A 19,295-nucleotide genomic window follows, 5' to 3' on the forward strand; every position below is an offset into this window, starting at 1 on the left:
CTGCAGGACTACCTTGGGTCTCTTGTGGACTGAAGGCAGCAACCTCGAACTTTGATCAGCCACTAGCTCCGAAATCTGCACAGGAAGTGCAGAGTGCAGTATCAGTACAACCGACCCCATGAACTAGTAAGTGTCGAGCCTAACCTCGAAAAAGGTAGTGACGAGGCTGCGGCGAGGCATCATAACATATACAACCTGAAACAGTTTATACTAAAGCGGAAAGGAAATATAACAGAAATTTGCATTAAATGAATACGGAAACCAGTCGTTCTACTAATACTCAGCTATAAAAAATCCTTAGGGAGTTTCAACAACTCAGTAATGAACTTCAGCGGAAATAAATACTAAAACAATAACTGATGCGGCGTGCATCCCGATCCCACCATATAAATAATAACAATATCAATATTCACCCTTATTACTCCGTGTTGCGGCATGCAACCCAATCCCACCAGTCCACCCTTATTACTCATCAACACATATCACCCTTATAACTTCTGTTGCGGCACGCAAGCCGATCCCACATGTCCACCCTTATTACTCATTGTTGCGACGTGCAACCCGATCCTACTAGATAATCACATTTCACCCTTATTCCTCATGTTGTGGCGTGCAACTCAATCCCAACATATCAATACCAACTGCAACACAAGAACAGGCATTTCACAATTTAATTTAAAATCTTTCAAAACATTTATATCTTAAATCATAGCAACGGAAAGTCTATGCCATTACGAAACTTTAATTATTAAAATTACCCAGCGAGACCAGCCAAAGTATACTATGAAGCTCCAACAACCAACTCCAACCAACGAGGAAATAAAATGAAACTATGAAACAATTTGTACTACAATAGAGGAAACAACAGTTAATATGAAGCAATTAGACATGGAAACAATTATGTGCAAGTAGCATTTAAGACAATAAAGAGTATATTAGGAAACGGGGGAGCAAGCTAAAAATGATAATTTGGTGGCGCATAGGTACTCGTCACCACATCTATACGCCACACACATGGAATATCACATAGCAAATATGTCGGGGAATCCCTAATCCCTCAAGTCAAGGTTAGACCAAACACTTACCTCAAGCCAACGGGTATTTCAAAGCTCAATCACTACTTTACCTCTTGATTCACCACTAGTTCACTCGTATCTAGTCATAATTAACTTAATAACATCAATAAATGCTAAATAACTCAACTCCAATGCATAATTATAGGTTTTCTAATATTTTCCCCAAAAGTCAAAAATCGACCCCAGGCCCGCTTGGTCAAAACTCGAAGTTCGGACCAAAACCCAATTACTCATTCACCCCCGAGCCCGGATATACCATTGGTTTTGTAATCCGACCTCAAATTGAGGTCCAAATCCCCAAATTTTGAAATTCCTAAATCCTATCCAAACCCCCAATTTTTACCATAGAAATCATAGATTTTTTGTTGGAAATTCATGAAATGTGATGGATAAGTGAAAGAAAGTGGGTTAGGATCACTTACCAAAGTTTTAGGGAAGATTTGGTCTTGGGAGAATCGCCTTTAGGGTTTTAGGATTTGAGAAATGGGAAGAATGGATGAAAATCCAGTCCAAGTTTCATTTTGAACAGTTACAGAAGTCGTATTTACGATCAGAGCTTCGCAATTGCGAAGCTCGCAAATGCGAGACAGACATCGCAAATACGAGACATGCATCGCAAATGCAACCCTGTCGCATTTCTGCTACCATTGCAATTGCGAACCTTTGGTCGCAATTGCGATGATTTGCCCCTCCCTGACTACTTCGCAAATGCGAAGAATCGTTTGCCATTGCGAACATGCCCAGGTCCAGCTTCCTTCGCATTTGCGATGGAAGCCTCGCAAATGCAACATTAACAGTGGTCGCAATTGCGAACCTTGACCTCGCATTTGCGAGGTCTGAGGCCTGTAACTTAGCTGAAGCATACCAGCAATTCCCTAAGTTCAAAAATCACTTTGTAGCCTATCCAAAACTCACCCCGAGCCCTCGGGGATCCAAACCAAACATACACACAAGTCTTATAACATCATATGAACTTGCTCGCGCGGTTAAATCGCCAAAATAACATCTGAAACTATGAATTCAACACCAAAACTCATGAAATTTTCAAGATAGTTTAAAATTTCTATTTTCTCAATCAAGCGTCTGAATTATATCAAATATCTTCCATTTACCCAAAATATTGACCGAAGTCAACTAAATCATCTTTTTAAGCCAAAAATCATTATTTCTTAAATTTTTCACACAAAAGATTTCCGGTATCGTGCCCGGACTGCGCATGAAAATTGAGGAGGGATAAAAGGAGGTTTTCAAGGCCTTAGAACACGGGAACGGATTCTAAAACAAAAGATGACCTTTAGGGTCATCATATTCTCCACCTCTAAAACAACCGTTTATCCTCGAACGGACATAGAAAAGTACTTGAGTCGGCTAAAAGATGGGGATATCGGCTCTGAATATCGGACTCGGACTCCTAGGTAGTTGTCTTAACAAGCTGACCTCTCCACTGCACACGAACCGATGGATAACTCTTCAATCTCAACTGACGAAACTGCTGGTATAGAATAGTTATTGGCTCCTCCTCATAGGTCAAATCCTGGTCCAACTGGACAGTGCTGAAGTCTAACACGTGGGATGGATCGATGTGATACTTCCGAAGCATGGACACATGAAATACTAGATGTACAGTTGATAAACTTGGAGGCAACGCAAGTCTGTAAGCCACCTCTCCCACTCGATCAAGGATCTCAAAAGGTCTGATGAACCTAGGGCTTAGCTTGCCCTTCTTCCCAAATCTCATCACACCCTTCATGGGCGATACCCGAAGCAACACTCGCTCCTCGACCATGAATGCCACATCACGAACCTTACGATCGGCATAACTCTTTTGCCTGGACTGAGCTGTATGAAGCCTATCCTGAATAATCTTAACCTTACCCAAGGCATCCTGTACTAAATCTGTACCTAACAACCGAGCCTCTCCCGGATCAAACCACCCAATCGGCGATCGACACCATCTACCATATAGTGCCTCATAGGGGGCCATCTGGATGCTCGACTGATAACTGTTATTGTAGGCAAACTCCGCTAACGGCAAGAACTGATCCCAAGAACCTCCAAAGTCAATAACACATGCTCGGAGCATATCCTCCAAATTTTGAATGGTAGGCTCGGACTATCCATCATCTAAAGATGAAATGATGTGCTCAACTCGACACGTGTACCCAACTCACGCTGCACTGCCCTCCAGAAATACGAGGTAAACTGCATACCTTGATCAAAAATGATAGACACGGGAACACCATGAAGATGAATGATCTCACGGATATAGATCTCTCCCAGAGCCGCTCCGAAGAATAGGAAACTGCCACAGGAATGAAATGCGCTGACTTGGTTAGCCTATCCACAATAACCCATACTGCGTCGAACTTCCTTTGAGTCTATGGGAGCCTAACAATGAAGTCCATAGTGATATGCTCCCACTTCCACTCAGGAATCTCAATCTTTTGAAGCAAACAGCCAGGTCTCGAATGCTCATACTTTACCTGCTGAGAATTCAAACACCTAGCTACATATGCAACAATGTCATTCTTCATCCTTCTCCATCAATAATGTTGCCGCAAATCCCGATACATCTTAGCGGCACACAGATGAATAGAATACCGGGAACTATGGGCCTCCTCTAAAATCAACTCACGAAGTCCATCCACATTAGGCACACACACACAACCATATATCCTCAAAACTCCATCATCTCCAACTATAACCTGCTTGGTACCGTCGTGTCGCACAGTGTCCTTAAGGACAAGCAAATAAGGGTCATCATACTGCTGATCTCTGATACGCTCAATTAATGAAGACCGAGCGACTGTGCAAGCTAAAACACGACTGGGCTCAGAAACATCCAACCTCACGAACTGATTGGCCAAAGCCTGAACATCCAAAGCAAGCGGTCTCTCACCGACTAAAATATACGCAAGGCTGCCCATAATGGTTGACTTCCTACTCAAAGCATCGGCCACCACATTGGCATTCCTGGGATGATACAAGATGGTGATATAATAGTCTTTCAGTAGCTCCAACCACCTTCTCTACCTCAAATTTAGCTCCTTCTGCTTGAACAAGTACTGCAAACTCTTATGATCCGTGAACACCTCACACGACACGCCATATAGATAATGCCTCCAAATCTTCAGCGCGTGAACAATGGTTGCTAACTCCAAGTCATGAACTGGATAATTTTTCTCGTGAATCTTTAACTGTCGTGAAGCATATGCAATAACCTTGTCATTCTGCATTAACACCGCACCAAGTCCAATACGAGATGCACCACAATAAACTGTATATGGCCCTGAACCTGTGGGCAACACCGGCGCCGTAGTCAAAGCTGTCTTGAGCTTCTGAAAGCTCGCCTCACACTCGTCTGACCACCTGAACTGGGAACCCTTCTGGTTCAACCTGGTCATCGGGGGTGCTATATATGAAAACCCCTCTACAAACCGATGGTAATAACCCGCCAAACCCAGGAAACTTCGGATATCTATAGATGATATGGGTCTAGGCCAATCCTTGACTGCCTCAATCTTCTTAGGATCCACCTGAATACCCTCTGCTGATATGACGTGACCCAAGAATGCAACTGAACTCAACAAAAACTCACATTTCGAAAACTTAGCATACAATTGGCTATCTCTCAGAGTCTGAAGAACAACTCGAAGGTGCTGATCATGCTCCTCTCGGCTGCGGGAGTAGATCAAGATATCATCAATGAAGACAATCACAAAGGAATCCAGATAGGGCTTGAACATCCGGTTAATCAAATCCATAAATGTTGTTGGGGCATTTGTCAACCCAAATAACATCACTAAGAACTCATAATGCTCATATCAAGTCCGAAAAGTTGTCTTAGGGACATCGGATGCCCTAATCCTCAACTGATGGTAGCCAGATCTCAAATCAATCTTTCAAAATACCTTGGCACCCTGAAGCTAATCAAATAAATAATTAATCCTCGGCAATGGATACTTGTTCTTCATGGTGACTTTGTTCAATTGTCGGTAATCTATGCACATTCTTATTGATCCATCCTTTTTTTAACAAACAACACTGGCGCACCCCATGGCGAGACACTAGATCTAATAAAGCCCTTGTCAAGTAATTCCTGCAATTGTTCCTTCAATTCTTTCAACTCTGGCGGGGCCATGCGGTACGACATAATAGAAATGGGCTGAGTGTAGGGGTGTGCATTCGAATCGGTTTATCGATAAATCGAATCGATTATGTGTTATCGGTTTATCGATTTATCGATTTCGATTTCAAAATTTTCCTTATCGAGTTATCGATTTTGATTTTGTCCTCTTCGGTTATCAGTTTATCGATAAACCGATAAGACTAATTTTGACCACTACACTTCACCTTCCAAATTTTTTCCTTTTTTTTATTCTGATATTTCTGTTTTCATTATTGTTTTTGCTACTATATTTTCATGCACAACATTACTCCCATTTCCAACTTGACATTCAATTTATTACACTAATGGTGGAGACTCTAACACCGTCGTCTACATGGCGGTGGACTCAATTCCACCACCCACGTCGATGGATCCCTCAACTATTATCCAACCAAAAAAGCCTTTTCACTCCTCTTTGGATCGTCTTTATATTTTTTGTTTTATATTGGTAAAGGGATGTTACTACCAGACTCTTGTGTTTCTGGCGGGATTTTCCGGTAAGGCAGATGCCTAAGCTCCGTCCAATGGCGTTTAACTTAATGGACTTTGGTGGGGTTGGTGATGGCATTACATTAAATACGGCAGCGTTTGATAGGGCAGTGTTAGCTATTTCTAAACTTGGTAAGAAAGCTGGTGGGCAGCTCAATGTGTCAGTTATACAAAAAAACAAGTATACCCTTATTCTATAATACCCTTTCCTTTACCCTAAGTCTCTAACCCTATTATTTCCTCTACCCATGCTTGTTGACACAATTTTTATGTTATAAATGGTGTTCGTCTTATTTTAGCTTCTTTTTGTCCATATTAGTTAGGCGTGTTTATAGCGATATACTTTCCGTGGAATCCCACAAATTTTCTTATTGGTGTAATTGATAACTGAATCGATAAGCCCCAAAAATAGATAAATCGAAATCGAAAAATTTGAAACTTTATTGAAACGATAATGATAAGAATATGTAAAAATCGACAATCGATAAGTAATTATCGATAAGGGTCAAAATTGAATCGATAAATCGAATGCACACCCTTAGTTGAGTGCCCGGAGCCAAATCAATGCAAAAGTCAATATCCCTATCAGGTGGCATCCCCGAGAGGTCTGCAGGAAATACCTCGGAAAACTCCTGAACAACTAGCACAGAATCCATAGAAGGAACCTCAACACTAGAATCACGAACATAAGCCAAATAAGCCAAACACCCCTGCTCGACCATACGCCAAGCCTTCATATAAGAGATAACACTGCTAGTAGATTGACCAGGAGTCCCTCCCCACTCCAATCGAGGCAACCCCCGCAATGCTAAGGTCACAGTCTTGGCGTGACAGTCCAATATAGTATGATAAGGTGACAGCCAATACATCCCCAAAATTACATCGAAATCCACCATATCAAGGAGTAGGAGATCTATACTAGTCTCAAAACCCCCAATAACAACTACACACGAACGATAGACACGATCTACAATAACAGAATCACCCACTGGCATAGACACATATACGGGAGCACTGATAGAATCACGAGGCACAACCAAATATGAAGCAAAATAAGAAGACACATACGAGTATGTAGACCCTGGATCAAACAGAACTGAAGCATCTCTACTACAAACCAAAACAGTACCTGTGATAACTGCATTGAAGGACTCTACCTCAGGCCTGGATGGGAAAGCATAACATCGAGGTTGGGCCCCACCACTCTGCACCATATCTCTGGGACGGCCTCCTGCTGGCTGGACTTCACCTCTAACGGCCTAGCCTCCACCTTTAACGGTATGACCTCCACCTCTAGCAGTCTGACCCCTACCTCTGGCTCCCTGACCCCTACCTCTAGCTAGCTGGGAAGGCGGTGCTAGAATCATGGAACGAGAACCCTGCTGCTGTGAAAGAGTACCCACTAATCTTGGACAGGTCCTCTGGACATGCTCATACTCACCACACTCAAAACATCCATCTGAATACTGTGGCTGAGAAAACTGAGGCTAACCCTGATGGGCTAGCTGACCACGGTAATAACTCTAAAGAGGAGGTGCTCTGATGGGAGCTAGCAGTGCACCATAAGCTGGTTGCCCTGAAGGAGGTACATAAGGACCACGACCCCCTGAAGCTCCATGAGATGTCTGAAGTGCTGAATGAAACGGCCTGGGATGATGGCCTCTACCAAAAGTACCCCGACCTCCAGATGAGGCCCCACTGAATCAGAGTGATGAGGTATCTTTTCAGACCCCTAACCACTTCACTGAGCTAAAACCAACTCAACCCGTCTGGCCACATTGGCTGCATCCTAGAAAGAAATCTCGCTCCCTGTCTCCTTAGCCATCTGCAATCTGATAGGCTGAGTGAGTCCCTCAATAAACCTCATCACCCTCTCTCTCTGTCTCGGTGGGAAGTATAAGAAGAGCATGACGGGCCAAGTCCACAAATCGGGTCTCGTACTGACTAACGGTCATAAAACCCTGTTGAAGGTGCTTAAACTGCCTCTGATAGTCCTCTCTCTAAGTGATAGGAAGATACTTCTCCAAGATAGCTGTGAGAACTGGTCCCAAGTGAGAGCTAATGACCTAGTTGGTCTGGCCAAACAATAATCTCTCCACCATTTCTTGGAGGAACCTGATAAGCGAAAAGCGACAAAGTTGACCCCATTAGTTTCCACTATACCCATGTTCTGTAGAACCTCATGGCAACTGTCCAAATATTCATGGGGATCCTCTGAAGATGTACCGCCATAGGTAGTAGTGAAAAGCTTGGTGAACCTATCCAACCTCCACAAAGCCTCCGAAGACATAGATGATCCATCATCGGTCTGTACTACAACACCCGGCGGAACTACCCCAACTGGCTGAGCTGCCGGAGTCTGAAACTGAGGAGCCATCTGCTCTGGAGTGTGAGTAGCGGGAGTCTGTGCTCCTCTCCCAGCCCGAGAGACGGCTGGTGCTACAGGAAGTATGCCTGCCTGAGTAACACTCACTCTCCATAAGGCCCACTAGATGGACCAAAGCATCCTGAAGTACCGGGGTAGCTATGAATCCCTCTGGAACCTGAGATGGCCCTGCTGGAAAGGTCTGGGCAGAAACCTCATCATCAAACTCTACCTAAGGCTCCGCCGCTGGTGTTGCTGCTCAAGCTCTAGGTTGAGCCCTACCCCTACCTCGGCCTCTACCATAGCCTCAGCCTCATCCTCTACCCCTCGTAGGAGCTGCCATTAGGGGCTCGGGCTGCTGATCAGCTGAGGAAATGGTACGTGTTCTTGCCATCTGTGATAGAACAGAGTAGAGAGTTCAATTAGCATTGAGAGATCAAGCCGCACGACAGAGATAATAGAAGTGAAACTGTTCCTAACTCCGTACTCTAAGGGATAAGCACAAATGTATCCATACCAATCCCTCAGACTTTACTAAGCTTGTCCGTGAATTGTGAAACCTAAGCAACCTAGAGCTCTGATACCAACTTGTCACGACCCAAATTTTTCACCGTTGGGACCGTGATAGCACCTAACATTGTACTCGCTAGGCAATCTAACGTTACAAAATATTTCACCTTTTTCCTTTATCTTTTAATAATTAAACTTAACAAATATAAATCAGCATAAATAAATACGGAAAAACATAGTTTAAAAGATTATCTTTATGCTAATAACGAAAACCGAAATAAATTCCACCCAAAATTGGTGTCACAACTCACGAACAGTCTACAAATACTACAAGTATTGGTTTGAAAGAAAATATACATCTGTCTTGATGGAAAAGTAAAACAAAATGTAGTAAAGATAGAAGGGGATGACAGGGCCTGCGGACGCCTACAAAACTACCTTGGGTTTCCTGTGGATTGAAGGTAGCAACCTCGAACTCTGATCAGCCACTAGCTCCGAAATCTGCACAGGAAGTGCAGAGTGCAGTATCAGTACAATCGACCCCATATATTGGTAAGTGTCGAGCATAACCTTGAAAAAAGTAGTGACGAGGCTACGGCGGGGCATCACAACATATACAACCTGCAACAGTTTATACTAAAGCGGAAAGGAAATACAGAATGAAATATAACAGAAATTTGCATTAAATGAATACGAAACCAGTAGTTCTATTAGTACTCAGCTATAACCAATCCTTAGTGAGTTTCAACATCTCAGTAATCAACTTCAGCAGAAATGAATACTAAAACAATAACTGATGCAGCGTGCATCCCGATCCCACTATATAAACAATAACAGTATCAATATTCACCCTTATTACTCCTTGTTGCGGCGTGCAACCCAATCCCACCAGTCCACCTTTATTACTTCTCAACACATATCACTTTTATTCCTCCTGTTGCGGCGCGCAACCCGATCCCACATGTCCACCCTTATTACTCCTTATTGTGGCGGGCAATACGATCCCACCAAACAATCACATTTCACCCTTATTCCTCATATTGCGGCGTGCAACCTGATCCCAACATATCAGTACCAACCACAACACAAGAACATGCGTTTCACAATTTAATTCAAAACCATTCACAACTTTTATATCTTAAATCATAACAATGGGAAGTCTATGCCATTACGAAACTTCAACAGTTAAAACTACTCAGCGAGACCAACCAAAATATACTATGAAGCTCCAACAACCAACTCCAGCCAACGAGGAAATAAAATGAAACTATGAAATAATTTGTACTTCAATAGAGGAAACAATAGTTAATATGAAGCAATTAGACATGAAAACAATTATGATCAAGTAGCATTTAAGACAAGAAACAATATATTAGGAAACGGGGAAGGGAGCAAGCTAAAAATGATAATTTGGTGGCGCATAGGTACTCGTCACTACACCTATACGCCACAGACATGGAATATCACATATAAAATAGGTCGGGGTGTCCCTAATCCCTCAAGTCAAGGTTAGACCAAACACTTACCTCAAGCCAACTGGTATTTCAAAGCTCAATCACCACTTTACCTCTCGATTCCACCACCAATTCACTCGTATCTAGTCATAATTAACTTAATAACATCAATAAATGCTAAATAACTCAACTCCAATGCATAATTATAGGTTTTCTACATTTTCCCCAAAAAGTCAAAAATCGACCTCGGATCCGCTTGGTCAAAACACGAAGTTCGGACAAAAACCCAATTACTCATTCACCTCCGAGCCTGGATATACGATTGGTTTGTGAATCCGACCTCAAATTGAGGTCTAAATCCCCAAATTTTGAAATTCCTAAATCCTACCCAAACCCCCAATTTTTACCATAGAAATCTTAGATTTTTTGGTTGGAAATTCATGAAATGTGATGAGAAAGTGGGTTAGGATCACTTACCAAAGTTTTAGGGAAGATTTGGTCTTGGAGAATCGTCTCTAGGGTTTTAGGATTTGAGAAATGTGAAGAATGGGTGAAAATCCCGTCCAAGTTTCATTTTGAACAGTTGCAAATGCCGCAATTGCGAAGCTCGCAAATGCGAACCTCTCGCATTTCTGCTGTTGTCGCAATTGCGATGATTTGCCCCTCCCAGACAACTTCGCAAATGCGAAGAATAGTTCGTAATTGCGAACATGCCCAGGCCCAGCTTCCTTCGCATTTGTGATGGAAGCCTCACAAATGCGACATTAACAGTGGTCGCAATTGTGAACCCTAACCTCGCATTTGCGAGGTCTGAGGCCTGCAACCCAGCTGAAGCATACCAGCAATTCCCTAAGTTCAAAAATCACTCCGTAGCCTATCCAAAACTCACCCGAGCCCTCGGGGCACCAAACCAAACATGCACACAAGTCTTAAAACATTGTATGAACTTGCTCGCATGATCAAATCGCCAAAATAACATCTAGAACTATGAATTCAACACCAAAACTCATGAAATTCTCAAGATAGTTCAAAATTTCTATTTTCTCAACCAAGGGTCCAAATTACATCAAATCTCTTCCGTTTTTTTACCAAATTTCAAATATATGGTCTAAATATCATAGCGGACTTGTATCGGGCTCCGGAACCAAAATACAGGCCCGATACCAACAATATCAAATCTTATTCAATTTTCAAAAACCATTATATTTTCAGTTAAACAATTTTTTTCAAAAATTCATTTCTCGGGCAAGGGACCTCGGAATTCGATTCCGGACATACGCCCAAGTCTCATATTTTACTACGGACCTTCCGGGACCATCGGAATACGGGTCCGGGTCCGTTTACCAAAATGTTGACTGAACTCAACTAAAATCATCGTTTTAAGCCAAAAATTATTATCTCTTAAATTTTTCACATAAAAGCTTTCCGGTATCGCGCCCGGACTGCGGACGCAAAAAAGAGATAAAAGGAGGTTTTCAAGGCCTCAAAACACGGGAATGTATTATCAATCAAAAGATGACTTTTTGGGTCATCTCAATAATGTACCATCTGGGAACCGAACCGGGGTTTGTACTGTAACAGAATACTATTCTACCACTAGACCATTTGTGTATTTTATTATAAGACTGTCTTTTATTTTATTTATACTCTTTAATTACATTTTCGCGTGAAAATAACCGACCGATGTCAGTTGGTTTTATTATAAAAAAATTATTCTTAAAATGACAAGTCGCCGACCGATTTCGGCTGTTTTTTGAATATTTATTTTAGTTTATTTTAAATAAAAAACTCACAAAAATTGGTCGGTTTCTTGAAAAATAAATGTCACGGGGCACAAAAATAGTTTCCCGCATTTTTGCGCCCAAAAGAACCGACCAAAGTTGGTCGGTTTCATAAAAAAAAAATTGAAAAATAAAATATTTTTAAAAACCGACCGACTTCGATTGATTTTTTGGCCAGTTTTTTTATTGACCGAAGTCGGTGAGTCAATCGTGGTCAGTTTTGGCCGAATTTCTAGTAGTGAGGTAAAATCTAAAAATACTACTATTTATTTGAAATCCTAAATTCATCTCTATATATGCATAACTAGAACAAGACACAAAAAGAGAGATAGAGAGGAGGGATGGAAGAGCACTTGCTACTAAGACCTGACTGGGATTACGAATGTTGTTTTTTCCAACAAAACATATCTATGTCTAATGTGGAAATTCGTATTTGTGGAACAAAATTAAAAGCATTGATGTTTCCCCATAGCATATATAACTGTAGCCTTCCACAAGTTTCCTAAACATTAGAAAAATTGTCAATCATAAAGTGAAAACAAGATAAAGAAAAGCATACTCTACATTCGAAAATTTTGGAGGCATCCTGTTCAAATATAATAATAAAGAGAAGAGTATCTTTACTTTTACCTAAATTGTCTTTAACCTATGGTAGGTTATAACTTTACTAAACGGTCAGAACTCAGAAGTACGAATGGAGGTTGTTTAAATTCAACTATCAAATTCCATTCATGTGAATTCAAACAATAACTCTAGCCGTTGAGAAGAGCTTTTCTAAGATCTCCGCTGCCTTTTTTTTTTTTTTTTGGCGAAATCAGAATTTAAACTTTATGCGTGAACTTAACTCAACAACAGCAACGTCCCAGGAAAATTTTATTAGTGGGGTCTGGGAAGGGTAATGTATACTCAGGCCTTACCCTTATTCCGAGGGAGTAGAGAGGTTGTTTCCAAAAAAAATCTGAACTTAACTCCATGTATTTAAATCCATATTTCGTTTAGTCACTAAGTTTGTAATAAAATATTTATACATATTTAGTAAATTTTGTAATATAAATATGAAATCTAGGCAAAAGTTATTGGGTTCGTTGGAACCCTTAAGTAATACTCTAATTTTGCCGTGATTCTTTCTACTCCTTTTTTTTCCCGTGTGTGGTTTATTCAACTTTTTCTTTTTTCGTCTTTTATTGTTTTCAGTTGGACCAACCGGCATTATTATCAAACAAGTATTCATTCATTGGCATGGAGAACTTAAACCCTTACAAGTAAAGCTACAAAATAAAATAAATATAAAGTAGGGTTTTAAAAGTGTTAGATATATGATGTTGATAAATACTATGATTATTGTGGTCCATTTATATTGCCATCTGTAGTTATAACAATTAATTTCAGTTTCCTAGCTCTATATCTCGAATGATATATCCCTATTTTGCCTTCTCTTTACTTTTTCAAATTATTGCTGTTGACAGGTGCTCTTCATTTTCTGCAGGTCAAAGATTTAGTTGAGCTAAAGGACATGAACCTCGTCAACTTGCTAGGAAAGCGAAAGAAGCAAAGAGGAAAGACAAAAATGATAAGGAAAAAGACAAAATTATATTAAACAAGAAACTCTAGAAATCAAATACGCATGCAAGAACACGTATCTCCTAGTATCATTTTTGTCAAATTAAATAACGTCTAAAATGATGATTAGATTACCAAATATGCTTTTGAACTTCATTTTGTACGCTGTTTAATTTGACAGTAGGTTTGGACGTATTTACTATCGATTGATCATTAAAAATTTTGCATAATATTTAAATATTACCTTAAGTGAATGGTAAATGTTTTGATATTTTGTACCTATATATTAAATTAAAATTTTGGATTCATCTTTGTGCTCTAACTATCCATGGAGTAATTACCCATTGAAACTTCAATATTGTTCTAAGTCAATGGCGGATCTACCAAGTAAGTTAGGGATTCACGTGAACTCCGTAGCTGTTGCTTAGATTTTATATAAATATATATTAAAATTTACTAAAATTTGTAATATATATTAACTTGATATCGATGTAACAAGCTATAACTTCAAATTCTAGATCCGCTTATGATTTAATTGTTATTTTTGTATTGCAAAATGGTAAAAGCTTTCAAGTTCAAAGTTTTTGCTGAAAAACAAAATAGAGGTACATGGATTCTAAATTATAATCTGTCGCTGTGACCTGTGCTATACGTAGTTTCCCTAGTTATAATGCCGAAGACGACAACAAAATCTTCTTTAGAGAATTATAACAAAGGGAACAAAATTAAAGGAAAAAGAAAAAGGACATTATTAGTTGACCTTTTTTCGGTTTTAATATTTTTTGTCTTGGGTTTTCCTCCATGGATTGACATTCAGTGTAAGCTAAGTTTAGATCAAGTTTTAAATATTACTCCTATTAACCAAACAAGATAATAATGACAAAAATCAACTTTAATCTTGTTAATTAGCTTGTTGGGTCGACAACAATCGAGGGGAGTGAGATTATCGGTTTTTGTTTTTTTGTTTTTCTTTCAATAATTTCACCACTATATTAAAAATAGGAAAAATTTACACACATTTGGTATTTACATCGAAGTGAAGAAACTTATTTATACAACCATACATGACTTGTGTTATTTACTTATAATTTTATCACTTAATAATGCTGAATTTATATGCAATTTCGCTTAATCATAAAGAATTAGTTATATAATTTGTTAAAAATATTATTACGGAAAATATTTTCTAACGTCATATTATATCATATCTACGCCACAAAAATAAAAATAAAAAACATACATAAAAGACTTTATGAGTTGATCCGTCAATTACACGACTCCCACAACCAAGTAATCTATACCAACAATAACTTTAATAAAGTCTCAGAAAGGAGCTTGAATATTGAAGTCTTATACTATTATAAAAATGTAGTTATAAGCAATAATTATTTAAGATTTCTTGTTTAAGCAAACCCCAACAAAACAACACGAGTGACAGTGACATATAGTAAATTGTATAGGCTCCTCATTTATGTACATAGTCTATAAACTAAGCTTAACCAAAAACCTCACACTTATTTTTATCATTGTTTTCTCTTCATTACTCATATTATTATCATTGCGGCTTTTATTTTTGTATTTTTTTTTCAATTATACAACTTCTCCAGTAAGCAGACATGTTTAAAGTTGAAACCTTATGGAGAAAGAGGTTTCTCTGCAATTTCAGCCACAGCTCAAGCATTTTATTCCTATAAACACTTGTACAAAATCCAAGAATCATACCCCTGGCCCTTTTTCAGCATTCAAATTCCAAGTTTGTAAATCTTTCAAGAATCTGTATCAAAAAGCAAAAGTGTCAAAAGGTTTTGGCAGTAAAAGGTTTGAATTTGATGAGGTTGTAGTAATGACAAACAACTCGGTTTATTGTGCTTCTCCTGGTTTTGTTCTTGATGATAAAATGGATGTTTTGAGTGACAAGAATGATGGAATAGAAGGGAATGTTGATAGTTTTGAGGTGAATGACAGTAAAGTTGAGTGTTTAGTGTATGAAGAGGAAGGAGGAGAGAGCAGTTTAAGTTCTGAATTCTTGATTTCTGAGGGAACTGTGAATGATGAACATGTTAGCTCTGAGGATTCATGTTCACCACCTTCAATTGTTTGGCATATTAAGAAGAATGAGGAGCAGCATTGTGCCAATTCTGATGAGTCTGAAGTAGAGAAACCACAAGTGGATAATAGGAAGTTAGCAAAACAAGGGTCTAGTTTATCAGGTATGTTTCTTTACATATTCTTAGCTAGCGTTTGGATATGGACTTGCTGAAACTTGAAAAAAAAGTAATATTTGAAGTTAAGTTGAAAAAAAAAGTATTTGGAAGTTGGTGTTTAGATATAAAACACAGTTGAAGTTGAAAACTTGAAAGAACTTGAAAAACTCCTACAACCTGTTTTTTCAAACTTCAAATTCCATATTTTAAGCTACCGTTTGGACATAGATTTAGTTGGAACTTGAACAAAATGAGTTTTTGAGGATGAGATAAAAATTAATTTTTGAAAGTTGAAATTGTGTTTGGACATGCTATTTACTGGAAAAAAATTTGAAGTTTTGCAAGTCAAAAACTACTCTACAACTGTTTTTGGGATTTGAATATTTTGTTTTCAAAATCTGTCAAAAAATGGTTAATAAACAAACAGATATTTGAAGAAAAAAAAACCCCAAGTTTTATAGCCAAATGAGAGCTAAGTTTGAAGTTGAAATAATGGGCCAGTTTGAGAATGTCCAAATATTTTTTCAAAAATTTGAAATAAAATCTATGAACAAAATTATAAAACTCAAGAAATTGGGAAATTGGAATTTTGGTTGAATTTTTTTTTTGGGGTTTCTGTAGAGGTTGAGATGATGAAGGAAAGATTTTCAAAGTTGCTGTTGGGTGAAGACATGTCAGGTTGTGGAAATGGGGTTTGCACAGCACTTGTAATTTCAAATGCTATAACTAATTTATGTGGTATGTTTCCTTGTTATTTATTGATATTTAGTTTAATTCAATGGGATTGGCTTGTTTATGTGTTTTTGTTTTACACTAATTTAAAGCTGTGCCTTGTGTCTCCTTTGTTCTCTTTTGCTCTTAGCTACACTTTTTGGGCAAATTTGGAGATTGGAACCTTTACCTACTGAGAAGAGGTTAATGTGGAGAAGAGAAATGGAATGGCTTCTATGTGTTAGTAATTACATTGTAGAACTTACACCCTCTTGGCAGACATTTCCAGATGGCTCTAAGCTTGAGGTAAATATGTTTATATTGTAAATTGCAAGTTTTACTCTGTCTTACATGGTTACCAAATATTTGGAACTTGAACTTAAACTTGACTTGTTGCTAGTAAATGTAATTTAAACTTGACTTGTTCCTTGAGAATGGCTATGTATATTTAGGTAGGAGGGACAAACTGTTAATGTTACATTTGTGTTCATTTGCTCTTCATGTTTTGTTCTAGGTAATGACTTCTAGGCCGCGGTTGGACCTTTATGTCAACCTTCCAGCACTCCGAAAACTAGACAATATGTTACTTGTAAGATACACACATTCCTTTTCCTTGAGATTTCAGCCTTTTGCTGTTGAATGATGTATTCTAAACTCTCTTGCATCTTTCACAGGAGATTTTAGACAGTTTCAGAAACAATGAATTCTGGTATGTTGACCAGGGGATCTTAGGGGAAGACGCTGATGGATCGTCCTCTTTTCGAAATCCTCTCCCTCGTCAAGAGGAGAAATGGTGGCTTCCTGTTCCTAGGGTCCCCATCGATGGTCTCAGCGAAAATGCAAAAAAGCAGTTGCAGCACAAACGCGACTGCACAAACCAAATCTTAAAAGCTGCTATGGCAATCAACAGCAACACCTTAGCTGAAATGGAGGTTCCTGAATCATATCTTGAAAATCTTCCTAAGGTACAATTTCCTTGCAGACATTGACTCTTAACGTTTATGTAACGAAAACTCCAGATTGGTGCTGATTTTGTGTTGTGTTTTGTCCACCTACAGAATGGAAAAGCTAGCTTAGGTGATCTTATCCATCGATATATCACCTCAGATCAATTTTCACCTGAATGTATGCTCGAATGCCTTGATTTGTCTTCTGAGCATCAAGCATTGGAAATAGCAAACCGAGTGGAGGCCTCAATTTACGTGTGGCGGAGAAGAACTCACCCAAAATCCTCAAATAGTATGCTCCGATCCAATTCAAAGTCTTCGTGGGATATGGTTAAAGATTTAGTGAGTGATGTTGATAAGAGGGAGCTGCTCGCCGATAGAGCTGAAAGCCTTTTGCTTTGCTTAAAACAACGGTTTCCTGGTCTTCCTCAGACCACCTTAGACATGAGCAAGATCCAATATAACAAGGTTTCACTTGAAATCAACTCACCCTTTATCTTTTATGTCATTTTGCCAATGATAGTAATAGACATCAGTACTACTATTATTGTTTTGTTTAACTACTGCGTGTTTGACAACTGTTGTTAAATGATGTTCTTAGGATGTTGGGAAATCAATATTGGAGAGCTACTCAAGAGTGCTTGAGAGCCTGGCATTCAATATTGTGGCTCGTATCGATGACCTTATTTACGTGGATGATTTGACAAAGCACTCGGATCAATTTGTTCCAATCTCCAAAGTAGGCATCATTGCTCATAAAAGCATTGGAACTCCACTCTCGCGACACGTCTCAGGTAGTCAGATCAAAGCACCTTTCACTACACCAATCTTCTCGCCTTCTCAGCATATTAGTCCAGCAAAGGGAGACAGATCACAGTTTTCTCAGTTTGGTTTTGGTGTGAAAAAGATGTTGACTGACTATTGGAGTGTTAGTGATTCTAAAGGGAAGGACTTCAGCGATGAACTTAAGAGATCAGATTCATTTTCGAGCACAGCTCAAGAAGTTTCAGCAACAGCATCAGTAGGCTCCTCTGAGTGTTCGAGAGAAATTGTCAGCCCATTGACACATGACTCACCTGGAGAACAGTAATAAATCAACACTAAAAATTGCTCTTTATCACTGATGATAAAGGAGTTGTGTGATATAGGTTGTATATGTCTTTGATGGTATAAGCTGATCTTCTCTATTTCTTGCAACATTTCTCTGTTGTGCAGTTTTATCATTTTCTTACAGGCCTAATCTGATGGCTAGAATGTATAAAGCTATATTGATTGTCGTTACCATGTATATTTATCATGCCAGTGCTACCTAAATGTATTTTGTCCCAGTAATGCTATTAAAGATTACTTTTGTACCAGCATTTGTTATAGAAAAATACGCTGGTTCTAATGCAAGATTCAAATAAAAGTTTGCTTTGTAGCAAAAAAATAAATTAGAAGGGGCATTCCGAGAATTGAACTCGGGACCTCTCGCACCCTAAGCGAGAATCATACCACTAGACCAAATGCCCACGCTTGTGATGTCTCAATCTGCTCTTTAATTAATTACTGTTCACTAACACCATCGCACTTACAAAAAAATTCACTGCAGACACTTTTTACTACTCCCTCCGTTTCAAATTAGATAATGCATTTTCCTTTTTAGTCTGGTACAAAAGAAATGACACATTTTTAAATTTGGAAATAATTTGAATTTAAACTCTTCGTTTTACTCTTTTTTATAACCACAGAAATGTTATGGCCCTACAAAGTTTTTACCCCTTAATTTTAAAGATCACAAGTTTCAAAAGTCTTTTTCTTTTTTCTTAAATTTTGTGTCGAGTCAAACTATCTCATCTAAATTAAAATGGAGGGAGTAGTATATTATAAAATCTGCTTCTATCAAATTAAATTTTACTCCCTCTGCTCCACAATAAGTGACCAATTTGTTTTTTTTATTTTGGCCCAAAATAAGTGTCCATTTATATAATCAAGAAAAAATTTATTTATTTTTACAAAATTACCCTTATGTACATATATCTAAAAAGTTT

The 19,295-nt window shown here is 38.8% G+C and overlaps 2 protein-coding genes and 1 non-coding gene across 3 annotated transcripts; 1 reads left to right on the forward strand and 2 right to left on the reverse strand.

Annotated features, from left to right (window-relative positions):
* Positions 1 to 6,173: 6,173 nt before the first annotated feature.
* On the reverse strand, positions 6,174 to 6,947 carry LOC138873905 (uncharacterized). The gene has a single exon (XM_070152393.1). It carries the CDS (start codon positions 6,945 to 6,947, stop codon positions 6,174 to 6,176), a length of 774 nt encoding a protein of 257 aa, XP_070008494.1.
* Positions 6,948 to 14,889: 7,942 nt separating this feature from the next.
* LOC104218414 (rop guanine nucleotide exchange factor 7-like) lies at positions 14,890 to 18,660 on the forward strand. The gene is made up of 7 exons (XM_009768902.2): positions 14,890 to 15,613; positions 16,229 to 16,345; positions 16,470 to 16,624; positions 16,833 to 16,907; positions 16,993 to 17,283; positions 17,377 to 17,733; positions 17,867 to 18,660. The coding sequence occupies exons 1-7, from the start codon at positions 15,040 to 15,042 to the stop codon at positions 18,353 to 18,355; spliced, it is 2,058 nt and encodes a 685-aa protein (XP_009767204.1). The 5' UTR covers positions 14,890 to 15,039; the 3' UTR covers positions 18,356 to 18,660.
* A 44-nt stretch (positions 18,661 to 18,704) lies between these two features.
* Positions 18,705 to 18,776, reverse strand: TRNAP-AGG (transfer RNA proline (anticodon AGG)). The gene has a single exon. It is a non-coding gene; the product is annotated as a tRNA-Pro (tRNA).
* Positions 18,777 to 19,295: the final 519 nt, after the last annotated feature.

This window comes from Nicotiana sylvestris, chromosome 7, assembly GCF_000393655.2.
Source record: "Nicotiana sylvestris chromosome 7, ASM39365v2, whole genome shotgun sequence".
Taxonomy (NCBI): Eukaryota; Viridiplantae; Streptophyta; class Magnoliopsida; order Solanales; family Solanaceae; genus Nicotiana; species Nicotiana sylvestris.